Source organism: Mauremys mutica, chromosome 13 (assembly GCF_020497125.1).
Source record: "Mauremys mutica isolate MM-2020 ecotype Southern chromosome 13, ASM2049712v1, whole genome shotgun sequence".
Taxonomy (NCBI): domain Eukaryota; kingdom Metazoa; phylum Chordata; order Testudines; family Geoemydidae; genus Mauremys; species Mauremys mutica.
This window is the reverse complement of record NC_059084.1, coordinates 51,116,319-51,130,159: the sequence shown is the minus strand read 5'-3', so window position 1 is coordinate 51,130,159 and position 13,841 is coordinate 51,116,319. Positions and strand designations below refer to the sequence as shown.

Sequence of the window (13,841 nt, the reverse complement as noted above, 5' to 3'; positions counted from 1 at the left end):
TGTGGTTCTGTGGCTAGACTAGATGATCAGGGTGGTCCCTGATAGCCCTAAAGTCTATGAGTCTTTCCTCACCCAGTATCTGTCATTCACTAATACGAGGTGGTGTCCTCAGGTCTCTCAGGTTGCTCATTTGTAAATACATGAGGTGGTTGGGGTTGTCCCTGGAGATGGTGCATTGTCCCTTAGCCCAATGGGTGTAATACACAGAGCACAGCACCCCCATCAGAAGTCACGACAGCAACACACTCCTAGAAGTCTGAGCACCTTGAAAGCTGTTTGTTCTGAATAAATGTTCCGGTCAGCCAATGCCAGGCTTTGCTATCCCATTACCAGAACGCTTGGGTTCTATTTCTTCCCAGCTACGGGAGGCAAGAGTAGCCATCCTGTATCAGCAGGAGTCTAGGAATCCGGGGTGTCCCCCTGAACTTCCTGCAGTGAAGAGAGACAAATTGCTAGGGTGGGAAATCAGGACTCCAGGTTTCTATTCTCAGCCTCGGGAGTTTTGATTTTTGGGTGGGCCAAGGTTTAATTCAAAAGTTCTTGTAAACTGCTTTACACGTAGTTGGGGGTCGGGGAGGGAGGAATGCATTTAGCAGTCCTTGATCCTCAATCTCACAGTGGCTCATTTGCTGTTAATCAACAGGAATAAACAACTTCACACAGAAGGCTTCCTTCGGGTTTGAAGGGTTGGGCATTTTACAGCGCCGGCAGTTACAGCACCGCTCAGAGAGCACAGAAGAAAAAATGCTGCTGTGTGTTCACACTGCCAGCTGCCTGCGCAATAGCGTGTTCATACTTGCGGCACTTGCAGCGCTAGTCGGAGTGGTGCACTCTGGGCAGCTATCCCACAGAGCACCTCTTTCTTTTTTGCCGCTAAGACTTGTGGGAAGGCGGAAGTGGTCGTGGGGCATCCTGGGTCCTGTCCCAATGCCCCAAGATACATTGCTTTGCATCCCAGCAATCCCTGTGCTTCCATCCACATTTGGTGCCATCTTTCAATGGTTTGGGTACTGCGCACCCTGCCTCTTTTAGGCTGCAGGAATAGATCCCAAGCTGTTGACCAGAATGCTGCTCGCTCTGACCAACACATCACGAGTGGCAGTGGAGTTATTCCTTAAACTACAAAGACAAGAGGAGTGCGACATTGATTTCTCCACGCGTAGTAGCTTCGACACGAGATTGCTTGTGGCATTCACGGAGGTGCTGACCACAGTGGAACGCCACTTCTGGGCTCAGGAAACAAGCACTGAGTGGTGGGATCACATTATGATTCACGTCTGGGATGATGAGCAGTGGCTGCAGAACTTTCGCATGAGGAAAGCCACATTCATGGGAGTGGGTGATGAACTCGCCCCAGCCCTGCGGCACAAGAATGATAGCTGCCCTGTCACTGGAGAAGTGTGTGGCGATTGCACTGTTGAAGATGGCTACTGCAGACTGCTACCGATCCATCATTAACCAGTTTGGAGTGGGAAAGTCAACCATTGGAGTCATGTTGATGGAAGTGTGCAGGGTCATTAATCACATCCTGCTCTGAAAGACCGTGACTCTGGGCAACGTGCGTGACATTGTGGATGGCTTTGCACAAATAGGTTTCCCTAGCTACAGAGGGGCGATAGATGGCATGCACATTCCTATTCTGGCACTAGACCACCTAGCCACCAAGTACATTAATCACAAAGGATATTTTTCAGTGGTTCTCCAGGTGCTTGTGGATCACCGTGGGCATTTCACAGACATTAACGCAGGCTGGTCCAGAAAGGTGCATGATGCACACACCTTTCAGAACACTGGCCTGTTCAAGAAGTTGCAAGCAGAGACTTTCTATCCACACCAGAAGATCACTGTAGGGGAAGTCAAAATGCCCATTGTGATCCTAGGAGACCCCTTACCCCTTAATGCCATGGCTCATGAAACCCTACACAGGGAACCTTGACAGCAGCAAGGAGAGGTTCAACAACAGGCTGAACAAGTGCAGAATGACTGTGTGCGTTTTGCCCTTTAAAAGCCTGCTGGCGATGCCTGTATGGGAAGCTGGACATAGCCAATGGCAATATTCCTATGCTTAGAGCTGTGTGCTGTACGCTGCATAATATTTGTGAAGGGAAGGGTGAAAGAGTTACTCAGGACTGGACTGCAGAGGCTCAGTGCCTGGAATCTGAGTTTGAACAGCCGGAGACCAGGGCTATTAGAGGGACACAGCGTGGGCCATAAGGATCAGGGATGCCTTGAAGCAGCAATTTGAAGCTGAAAGCCACTAATATTTGTTGTATGCTCGGGATCGCAGTGCCTGTAATGCTAGGAGGTGATTGGTGCACAGGATGCAAGAAGGGGCCTTAACATAATTGTACGTTGCTTTGCAGGGCTCTTTTTGCTTTCACGTAATAAAGTTTGCTTTCAAACCAACACAGTTCTTTTACTGAAAGACAACCACCAGAGGAGAGAGTCAAATGAAAAAAATCATCAGCAGGGAGGGGGATGGGAGCCGGGGGAAGGGAAGGTCTCAAGAGGAGGTGGGGCCCAGGGACAGCTACAGATTTGTGTATGTCCAGGGGTCATACCCAACCTTCTCCTTTGAAGTACGATGCAGCGGGTGCTGGACTTCAGCCGGGCCAAACTGCAGAGGGATGGATGTTGAGTGCAGTGAGTAGTGAGAGTCCACACTGCTGGACTGTGAAGAGGTGGGGTCACCATCGAGTATCGCATCCAGCTCTTTGTAGAACTGGCAGCTTGTGGGTGCAGCAACGGAGCGGTCGTTTGCCTCCCACGCCTTGTGCTAGGTATTCCACAGGCCTTCACTTTGCCCCTGCACTGCACTGTGTTACAGGGGTCTATAATGCAAATATTTGTTATTAAGTTATACCAGGGTACAGATAAATGAAAGCAGAGCAGGCAACATCCTTCAAGCATATTATGAAGTCTAAACACTAAACATATTCTTCTGAACTTAGTACCTAACATCGATTTTCATGATGCTAACACAGGTAAACAAGAGTGGTTTCCAGCTATACACTTGTAAGGCCTAGCTGGTACCTGGTCTGCCAGCGTCACACCGGGCTTCTTCCCACTCAGGACCCAATTGGGTCAGAAGAATCTGTGAACAGGTCCCTGTGGGGTAAAAGAGTGAAGGAACAATGTGGGAACTAGCCACATTTTACATTAGGGAAAGTTTCAAATATACAAGGAGAGACTGACCGTGGAAACAGGACTCACATCTGAATGGGGCCCACTGAAGCAGTGAGCAATGTCTGCACTGCAGGCCCAGTGGGACTGTGTGAAGCAAAAATTGCTAGAGAATGAAAAGGTTAAAACCTTGAGGTAGGTTTGTATTTCATTCCCCAGGATGCCTGTTCTCCTTTCTGTGCCCAAAGCCCTGTTGTTTATGTTGCTGCTACCGCCACTTGGCACGCGGATTCTGCAGCCTGGGTTTTTGTATGAACATCAATAGGTTCCTGTGTCACTGTATATCTAGCACAGTGATACCAGGCAGTGTCCGCGGATCTCAGGCCGGTCATTTGCAGATACAGCAGGCTGTTGGAGTTATCCCTGGAGATGGTGAACCGGCCTTTCACTGAACCAAGGTAGTGTACATAGGTGCCAACTCCATGGGTGCTCCAGGGCCGGAGCACCCACGGGGAAAAATTGGTAACAAGCTCCGTGAGGGAGCAGGGAGGAGCGGGAACGTGGCTGGCTCAAGGGAAGAGGCGGGGCTGGGGCGAGGATCTGGGGAAGGGGGTCCAATAGGGGCAGGGAGCAGACATAGTTGAGGTGGGGACTTTAGGGAATGGGTTGGAATGGGGGCGGGGCAGGGATGGAGTTGGGGCAGGGCCGGTGGCAGAGGCTGGTCGAGTACCCACCAGTGCCAGCAGAAGTTGGCGCCTATGGTAGTATATATCACCCCCAGGGCTGTCTAGATAAGCCACCCAATCTAGTCCCTTCCCAGGAGGCTGATGGACCCAGCTCATATTGTAGCTGCTGAAGGTGAACCCGGAGGCTTTGCAGGAGAGGTGGAGAGAGTCTCCGGGCTTTTTCACATCCCCTCCAGACTCCACCAAATTGATCTGGGACCAGGCACCTGGGAATAAAGACATGATACAAACATTAGTATCAAAACAGAAAATACAAAATAATCACTGCCTCTCCAGCATGTTTGGGTTAGCAGGGGTCGGCAACCTTTCAGAAGCAGTGTGCCGAATCTTCATTTATTCACTCTAATTTAAGGTTTTGCATGCCAGTAATACATTTTAATGTTTTAGAAGGTCTCTGACCTATAAGTCTATAATATAGAACTAAACTATTTTTGTATGTAAAGTAAATAAGGTTTTAAAAATGTTTAAGAAGCTTCATTTAAAATTAAATTAGAATGCAGAGCCCCCCGGACTGGTGGCCAGGACCCAGGCAGTGTGAGTGCCACTGAAAATCAGCTCGTGTGCCTCCTTCGGCACTAGACCTTATTGCTCATTAATAATTAACTAAGTAAATGATCTTCATGATGATGATCAGCGGTGATAGATTTGGTGCTGGTTGCGGGCCTAGCGTCCCCAGAAGCTGGGAATGGGCGACAGGTCACTTGATGATTCCCTGTTCTGTGCATTCCCTCTGGGGCACCTGGCACTGGCCACTGTCCAGAGACAGGATACTGGGCTAGATGGACCTTTGGTCTGACCCAGTCTGGCCCTTCTTATGTTCTTAATTATAGTCTAGGACCCCACAGTTTGGCACAAACACAGACCATAAAACCTCTCTCAGTCCCACCGAGTTTACAACCCGTGTAAATGGGAAGTGGTGTGTGACTGGGAACAGGAATAGAAACACGAATATAAATATCAGCCGCGCAGAATCATCTTCCTTCACTGTAGCCTGGTCCCTCCCTCGACTCCCCGCTACAGAAAATCTCCCAGACACGCTGCTCTCGGCCCACTAATGTCAGGGAGGCTCCACTGCAAAACCTTAACTCTGCCCTCAGACTCCCCCGCGCCCCAGGTTCTCCCACCTGCACCCACAGGCGGGCCCCAGACCCGGCCCAAAGCACGAGCCAGGCTTGCTCCGATCACGTTCCTAGTGTCACGGATCATTTCAATGGAGCCGGTCACTGCCGGGAAGGGAAAGGGGCTTCCGTCCCCAACCCCCTCCGCGCCATGAGGAATCTTCCCTCTCCAGCGGGTGGCCCAGCCCAGTGGATCCCTGGGATACGACCCCTCCCCAGATACTGACCCCCCTGACCGGACGCTGCATGGCCCTTGTGTGTGTGGAACAGGGCTCCAGAGCTGAGTCCCCCCTGAATCCCAACATCACCTCACAATAGCCAGGCCCTCAGGTCCTGGATGAGGAAATACAGTCACTGCAGGGAGCTGTTCATTCCTCCCAGGGCAGGGGTCCCAAAGTGTCAGGAGGAGCCCAGCGCCCTGTGCCAGGCGCTGTACAGACACACAGGACGGGACAGTCTGACTCCCGCACCCGGAGCCCTAAGACGAGTCACTCAGATCACTGGCAGCGGGAGTGTGTGTCTCTTATAAAGCGGGGGCATGCAAAGGAGGGAGACAGTTTCCTGTTTAAATCTGTGCCTCTCTCTGCCCAGGCTGCACCCGGAGACACAATCCGCAGCCCCTGGGTCTGTGCAGTGACCAGCCAGTCCCCTGAGAACTTTCCTCTCCAGCACCCGGGAAAATGGGATTTTTGCTCCTGTTCATTTTCGCTGTAGCCGCTTTGGAAGGTATTTTCCTCTTCTGAAAGCTGGCAGAGTTAGAAGAATATTGTGTTACCGCTGTTTTTATACCGATATTAATGGCTTGGCTTTATTCTCAGCCGTCTGGTCCCAGGGGTTGGTGGAGTCCGGAGGGGATGTGAAAAAGCCCGGAGACTCTCTCCGCCTCTCCTGCAAAGCATCCGGGTTCGACTTCAGCAGCTACTACATGAACTGGATCCGTCAGGCTCCTGGCAAGGGACTGGAATGGATCGCTTTTATATACCCCGGTGGGGGTACTGCAATCTACCTTGATTCAGTGAAAGGGCGATTCACCATCTCCAGGGATAATCCCAAGAGTGAGCTGTATCTGCAAATGACCGGCCTGAAGCCCGAGGACACCGCCCGCTATTACTGTGCGACCGGAGACAAAGACACAGTGAAACCAAACCGATTTTTGATCATACAATAACCCAGGCTGAGGAATCGCGCTTCTCCCGGCAGCCGCGCGGGGGCAGCAGTGACACACACACCGCTCCGGGCTGGGACAGGAGACCCGGCACCCGGGTGAATGTAACACAAACCTCCCGGCAGTTTTAACCCTTCCGTTCCCGGGCAATGTGTCTCCCCTTCCTGCCCAGAGCCCCGCTGGGCCTGCGGCGCAGAGATCCCTCGCTCCATCTGTGAACCCCAATCCGGAGTGAGTCCTGTTCTGAGTCGCTCTCCCCTCGCTGACCCAGCACGTTGGCTCCCCCGGGGCCCGTCTCGGTGTCAGACTCACAGGACAGCGTCTGTGAGTGTAAACGGGACAAGCGCATTGGGGTTCGCATCAGACCCAACGGATGGAGCGAATTGCTCCTGAGGCCAAATCCTCCGCTTGTGTAAAGTCACCGCAGCTGCTTCCGCTAGACTCGAGTTACTCCGGATTTACACCAGGGAGGCTCTGGCCCTTTCAGCAAACTGGGACGTTTAGCGCATTAACGCAGCGGAAGGTGATTAGTTCATTATAACCCGTGTGGGGGCCCTCACCGTGGCGTCTCGGCCCTTCACACGCGGTTATCGCCTTTCTCCCCACAGCGCCGCCGGGAGGCCGGGAACTATTCCAGCCCCTGGGTCAGAGAGGGGAGACTGAGTCACGGAGAGCTGGAGGCTGGATATGGAAATGGGCCATTCAGAGTCCGGGCGTGGCTGTGGGCAGAGATCACCCAGCGCCTGAACAAACCCCACTCCGCTGAGCCTGGGGATGTGGCACCGCCGGGACTTTCCCAAGCGGCTCGTGGATTGTTTTCACCCCACGGACATTGGACAATCACCGCCCGGACTCTCCGCGGGTGTCAGTGGGTGGAGCTGAGACATCCCGACCCACAGTAAAGTGCCACAATGTGACAGAGTCACCATGGAGATAACAGACCCCGCCCCTCGGACCGGGATGCCATCACTCAGCCCAGCGCTGGTACTCAGGGCATTAGGGACAGTCACGTGACTAAGGGCTGCCGCTGGGAACTCTGTAGATCAGAGTTTCTCAAACAGGGGCCGCGGCTTGTGCAGGGAAAGCCCCTGGCGGCCGGGCTGTGTGTTACCTGCCCCATTCGCTGGGCCAATGGGGGCTGCTGAGGCGGCGCGGGCTGAGAGACCTACTGTCCGCCGCTTCGCAGCTCCCATTGGCCCGGAGCAGCGATCGGCGGCTAGTGGGAGCCCCGATCAGCCGGATCTGCGGGCGGGGCAGGTAAACACACCGGCCTGGCCCTCCAGGGGCTTTCCCTGTACAAGCCGCGACCCCTGTTTGAGAAACCCTGTATTAAGGGCATGTTGGTGCACATATCAGCAGGTTAACGTAGCGATTTCTGTCTGGTTTAGTGATATGAGATAAATATTCTTTCAGGTCCTGTACAGCCATTGACACTACTGAGAATAAAGTGCAAAGTTCAGTCAGGGACACTAAGAATTGTGCTTAAATTTGAAGTAGTGTCCTGAATAGAGATGGGTTTAAGCAAATTCTTACATGCTTTCATGAATCAAGGCCTAAGACGTTGTACTAGGGTCTCCCAGAAATCATTTGCATCCTTGAAAATCATCCACTGCCATCTCCCTTAAGCGATTTGGAATATCTCAGCCCTGCACTGCGCTGGGATTTTACATAACAGTCTTTGTAACAGATTTCCCACACTTAAATATTGCGGAGCTGTGCGTCTGAGCGCACTGTATCATACCTGAGAAAGGACAGGCCCTCCACCAATTAGAGTGTGAGACTGGGATTTTCAAAGGCACCCAAAGATGAGAAGTTTCCAGCTCCCATGGGATTTGAGTATTTACATTAAGACCCTTTAAAAACTCCACCCTGTTGCATAAACACAGTGGCAAGGTGGAGCTTTTAAGATCTATGCATTGTAAATTTTATTATTTTATCCAGCATTTCCATAGAAACTTTAGTTTGACATTTTTCTCTGTATTATTGCCTATTTATAGTGGGTATTGAAAATAATATGAACGGTAATACTAAGAGGAAGAAGAGTGATACAACACTACTATGCAACGGAACTGTTTGATTCATACCATTAGCCCCGCTCAAAGCAGTGCAAGTACTGTACTCTCAGTTACAGTGGCACAGGCCTACAAACCCCTGCAGGGTTATAACCCTAACCCACAGATAGATTCTTTCAGGGTACCGACTGTCCATTTTTACTGTATGACCTAGCAGAATTCAGTTATTTGGCTTCTGGGCTAAAACATTCAAAGCAGGCTAGGCGGGGATCCACACCCAACCTTTCATTTTCAGGTGCCAATCTAATAATAATTCTGTCTTGTAGTCCAGCATTGCAAGGCAGAATTTCAAACATAGGTGCTGGACCTTGGGGTTCTGGCTTGAAGGTGATTCCTTTATATACAGAGTTTACAGTCTGGTTCAGTGTTTCAGCACCCCCACTATACAAATTGTTCCAGCGCCCCTGGTTTCAAATGCTTGCCTCTTCCTTCTCATAGAAGAAGAAAGGACATTTTCAGACATTAGTAATAACACCAACCCCTAGCATTTTATAAAAGCGATTTTCAGCAGGGGATGTCAGAGCTCTTCACAAAGGAAGGTTAGGTGAACCTAAAAGGTTATTCCAATTTTACGGAGAGAAATGACTTATCCAAGGCAACCCAGCAGACCAAGGAATGAATACCCTGTTTTCCATGGCCCAGTCTAATGCTCTATGCACTAGGACACACAGTGGCCAGGACTCACAAACTAAGAAGAGACAGAATTCAGCAGCAGGTGAACACTCAATGGTGCATTTTGTCTATGAGAGGTCCCGAGCATCAGGGGCGGCTCTAGCCATTTCGCCGGCCCAAGGCACGCTGCGGGGGGCGCTCTGCCGCGCCGGTCCTGCGGCTCCGGTGGACCACCCACAGGCGTGCCTGCGGATGCTCCACCGAACCCGCGGGACCAGGGGACCCTGCGGGAGGTCCCCCGGAGTCGCCTGCCGCCCTCCAGGGGACCGGCAGAGCGCCCCCCGCAGCATGCTGCCCCGCTTGGCGTGCTGGGGCCTGGAGCCGCCCCTGCTGAGCATTCTTGTAGAGATCACTGAAGAAGTGATCCTACAAGAGAGACTCTAGCTCCTCCTCTCCAGCCAAGTAGCTTTTTCCCTCAGAACTCCACTCCGGAAGGCCTCAGTTTAACGAGGGTTGTGGTTTCTGGTGTGGTGTTTTTTTTCAAGAGGAGGTGATGCAAATTCAGTGTCTCGGGGTCCTGCATAAATCCTGTGTTCTCCTGGACGGCAGAGAATGAAAAGGGATCAGGCCAAGGTCTTGGTGTCTTTGCAGTTACCGTCAGAAACCCTTCCCGCGTCAGTAACATGATATCGTGGCTGAATCTTCTCTTGATTCTAGCAGCCCTTGCAGGTAATTCTACCCCCCCCCGCCCCCAACTTTAGTGGGAGACTCCGGGGACGGTTGGACGTTCTTTGCCCCAACCCAAAGCGCAGTGAAGTGAATGGGCATCTTCCCAACGGCTTCTGTGAGCATTGGCTGAGGTCTTGTACTAAGGTGAATCTAACGGAGCTTTTTCTTCTTCTTTTCCCCTCAGATGTCCGGTCCCAGGTTCTTCTGGTGGAGTCCGGAGGTGGAATTCAGAAGCCCGGGGGATCTCTCCGCCTCTCCTGCAAAGCCTCCGGGTTCACCTTCACCAGCTACCATATGAGCTGGGTCCGTCAGGCGCCCGGGAAGGGCCTGGAGTGGGTATCACGGATATACAGCCCTGCTAATAGCCACAGCACGTTTTACAGTGATGCCGTTAAAGGGCGATTCACCATCTCCAGAGACGACTCCAACAGCCTGGTGTATCTGCAAATGACCAGCCTGAAAGCGGAAGACACCGGCCGGTATTACTGTGCGAGAGACACAGCGATCAGAAATCAACTGCAGTGAATACAAAAACCTCCTCCTCGAATCCAAACATTCTCAGCGCCAGCAGAGAGCAGCAGGCACTGACACGGCAGAGCAGTGTAAACACAGATCCATAGATTGTAAAGTCTCCAGCCCTTAATCAGGGCTTCCGTCCTCTAAAAATGCACATTGGTAATTAAAGACTCACTATGTTGACAGAACAGAGAGTAGCTTATTTAGCGGACAGCAATGGAGAAATAGAATCCGCCTCAGTTACTATGAATAATTAGCTTTCTGCCCTTCAACCCGCCTCCTAAACATGAACTAAGAGGAAGAAATGCCAGAGACATTATTTAAAGAGTTTGTTTGCCAGAAGCTGGGAATGGGCGACAGAGGGTGGATCACTGGGTGACTCCCTGTTCTGTTCATTCCCTCTGGGGCACCTGGCACTGGCCATTGCAGGGAGACAGGACACTGGGCTAGATGGGCCTTTGGTCTGACCGGGTCTGGCTGTTCTTATGTTCTTTAGAGTCGTGGTGGACCCGCCCTAGAATTTTTCACACCATAATTTTGTCACTCTCTGCAGATACCTGGAGAAGGCTGAAGGGTGCTCCATGAGCGCATTGCCTCTGTTTGCTCTTTAATGCATAAGCACAAGCTGGAGAAGAGTTAAAGATGAGTTTGTTTTATTTCCTGGGTAATTTCGGGCCGTTCCTATACACCTGGTGGTTCACCCTGAATACAGCCGTTAGGACTCTGTTCAGAGACAAGACCAAACCATTTTAGTGTGGGATTTTCAAAGGCTCCCAAATGGTTCCTTCCAGCTTTCTTTTTCGAAACTCCTGTCTTGGGCAGGAGGTGCATGTTGGAAACAGCTGTGGGGTGAGGTTTGGCCAAATTGCCAAGAACACGCAGTAAGGAAGCATCGCTTTCAGATTGCCTGTAGGTCATGTCCAAAGACTAGTATCAGGGGATAGTTCTGGTTCTGTTTTCACATAGTCCCGTTCTTTGGCTGAGGGTTCTGGTCTCTGCTCTTCTCTATCAGGTCACCGCCCCCCCGCCCTCAATCTCTCATCGGGCCTGCGCCCCTTGCTGAATTTGGCACCGTTTATTTCCAACCCGCCCGGCTCTCCCCAGATTATGCAAAGCTGGCACAGCCAAGCCCCTATTTACGCACTGACTCGGGCGTCCCAGCCACAGGCCCCGCATCTGGCTCAAGGATTTACCGGGCTGCGCTCTCCTCCCATCACCAGGCTGGGTCCGCTGAGACTCCGCATTTTCCTGGCTGGACTCTCATGTGCGTTTGTTTGTCTGTTCACCCGCCCATTCTCGGTATCTCTGCAGTTCTCGGGCTGAGGGGGCTTTTCAGAAGTTGCCAAGTTCCCCAGGAACACTCAGAAAGTCAATAGTGCTCGTGCTGCTAAATGATGTGAGTGCGTTAGAAAAAATCCCCTCTCCAACATCCTGCGTGGGAAGGCCAATGGAGTCACGCTAGGGATGTATTAGACCAATATCTGCCGAGCTGTCTGTCTCCTTCCGTCGATTGTATCTATTTAATGTCACTGTTCCTTTTAAACATTTCCTGTAACAACCCGCTTTGTTTGTCTCCAGGGGCCCGGGCACAGCTGGTTCTCACCCAGTCCAGCCCGGGGAATCCACCAAACTGACCTGTGCCCGTGAGCGGCTTTGGTCTCAGCAGCTGTTATATGAACTGGGTCCGACGGGCCCCGGGAAAGGGGCTGGAGTGGCTGATCTACTATTATACATCGTCTGACAACAGCTACTCCCCGACAATCCAGGGACGATTCACAGCCTCCAAGGACAGCTCCAATTTCTACCTACACGTGACCGGCCTGGAAGCGGAGGACACCGCCCGGTATTACTGTGCGCAGGGCCGGCTCCAGGCACCAGCATCCCAGGCCGGTGCTTGGGGCGGCAATCTGCAAGGGGCGGCAGTCCCTGTGTTTTGGCCCCCAAGCAGCGCCCCGAGTTGCTGCGGGAGGGCGGGGGCAGGCCGCGTGCCCGTAGGGCGGCAGGCGAGTTTCAGCGGGGGCGGCAATTGGGCGGCAGCGTCTATGTTCCGCTGTGGGCAGGGGCGCAGCTTCTGTCTTCCGGCTGAAGACAGACGCTGCCTCCGAATTGCCACCGCCGGGGAAACGCGCGAGCCGCATTAAGGGCACACGGACTGCCCCCGCCCTCTGGCGTCAATTCGGCGCGCTGCTAGGGGCGGCAAAAACAGTAGAGCCGGCCCTGATCAGCCCAAAGACTTCCACCGAACGGAACTGATTTCAACAAAGCCGCTATTCACTGGGAATGTAGCTATGCCTGTACAGTAAATGCAGTGCTGCCCCCAGCACTATCATTAATCTCTACCGAGCACGGTAGGATATCAGAGATACTGTAAGGGAGTTAAACCCTCCATTTCCCAATTCCCTGGGGCTCTATTGAAATCCCCGCCAAAGCCACAAGAGAGGAGGTTACATTTCCCGTTCCCAAACATCCCTCCGGTGCTAAGAAGGCGCTGTCCTGCGCTTATACGTGGCTGAGAATCTCACACACCTTCACGAGTCTTAAACGACCAAATGCTGTTTATTTAAATTGAGTTGGGGCGTCCATACGCCTTAGGAGGCTTCATAATTTTCTGAGCTGAACTCACTGTCTTAGGGGGACACGCACCCCAGGGAGAGATCCTCATGTGCTGACAGAGCTCACACCCTGTCATCCCTTATAGTCGCCTTGTGAAACTCGCATGCAAATCCCTGCCCCGGAGGGTTCCTGTTAAAATACAAACCCCTGATTGGAGAAGCCTCAGTCTCCCCTAAGACACAGAACTGCCCGGGCCTGGCTGCTGGAGACAGTTTGCACCTTCACTTAAGATGAACCTGCTGCTGATTTTCCTGTTCATGCTAGTGGCCCCTTTAGGTACGTGTCTATTGGGGGTCACGAGGGTTCCCTGCTGCAGTGACTGCAGAAGAGGCGCTGTTCAAATGAACCTAAGGGAATTAGGTGCACGGAACCCAATGGAATTTAGTGGCAGTTGGGTGCCTCACTCCCTTAGGTGCGGTCTCGGGGTGTTTTATTTTCACCTGGTCCCCACTCCCAGGGAATAGGAGCCTGGCTCACTGATTAATTTCTGTATTTCCTTCCCAGGTGTCCTCTCCCAAGTGCAGCTGCGGCAAACGGGCCCGGGAGCGGTGAAACCCGGGGAGTCCCTGACACTCACTTGTACCATCTCCGGAGACTCGGTTTCTAGCACCAGCGCGGCCTGGCACTGGGTCCGGCAGCCCGCGGGGAAAGGGCTGGAATGGGTGGGACGCATTTACTACAGTTCGAGTCAGTGGTACACTAACTACGCCAGCGCTCTGCAGAGCCGAACGACCATCACACAAGACACTTCCAAGAACCAGTTCTCCCTGCAGCTCCGCTCGCTGACAGCTGCGGACACCGCCACCTATTACTGCGCCAGAGACACACAGTGACACAGAGCAGAGCAGGGACTGGCACAAAAAGGGGAAGCGGATTCTGACCACTTAATTTTCACAATTTGAACGGAAAGAGCTGAGATTCTCCTCTCCCCCTTCCCCATAACACTCCATGTAAGTGGAAAGAAAATGCAAAGAGGAGGCGGGTACGGAATCTGAGCGAACTTCTTATGTATATTTGGACCAAGGTGATGCCACGAACAGGAGGATCGTGAGCCTAGTGACACGCACCAACGCCCTGATGGCAACATTTACAAAAGTGCTAGCAGCGCTTGTCCATCAAAATGAAGTATTCTGGATCTTCCAAGGGC

The 13,841-nt window shown here is 52.4% G+C and overlaps 2 gene segments (V, D, J or C); both read left to right on the top strand.

Annotated features, from left to right (window-relative positions):
* Positions 1-5,667: 5,667 nt before the first annotated feature.
* LOC123348490 lies at positions 5,668-10,244 on the top strand. The segment is given in 3 exon segments: positions 5,668-5,713; positions 9,750-10,058; positions 10,207-10,244. Coding segments are annotated over 3 exon segments (393 nt in total).
* A 2,680-nt stretch (positions 10,245-12,924) lies between these two features.
* Positions 12,925-13,527, top strand: LOC123348485. The segment is given in 2 exon segments: positions 12,925-12,970; positions 13,199-13,527. Coding segments are annotated over 2 exon segments (375 nt in total).
* The last annotated feature ends 314 nt before the right edge of the window (positions 13,528-13,841 follow it).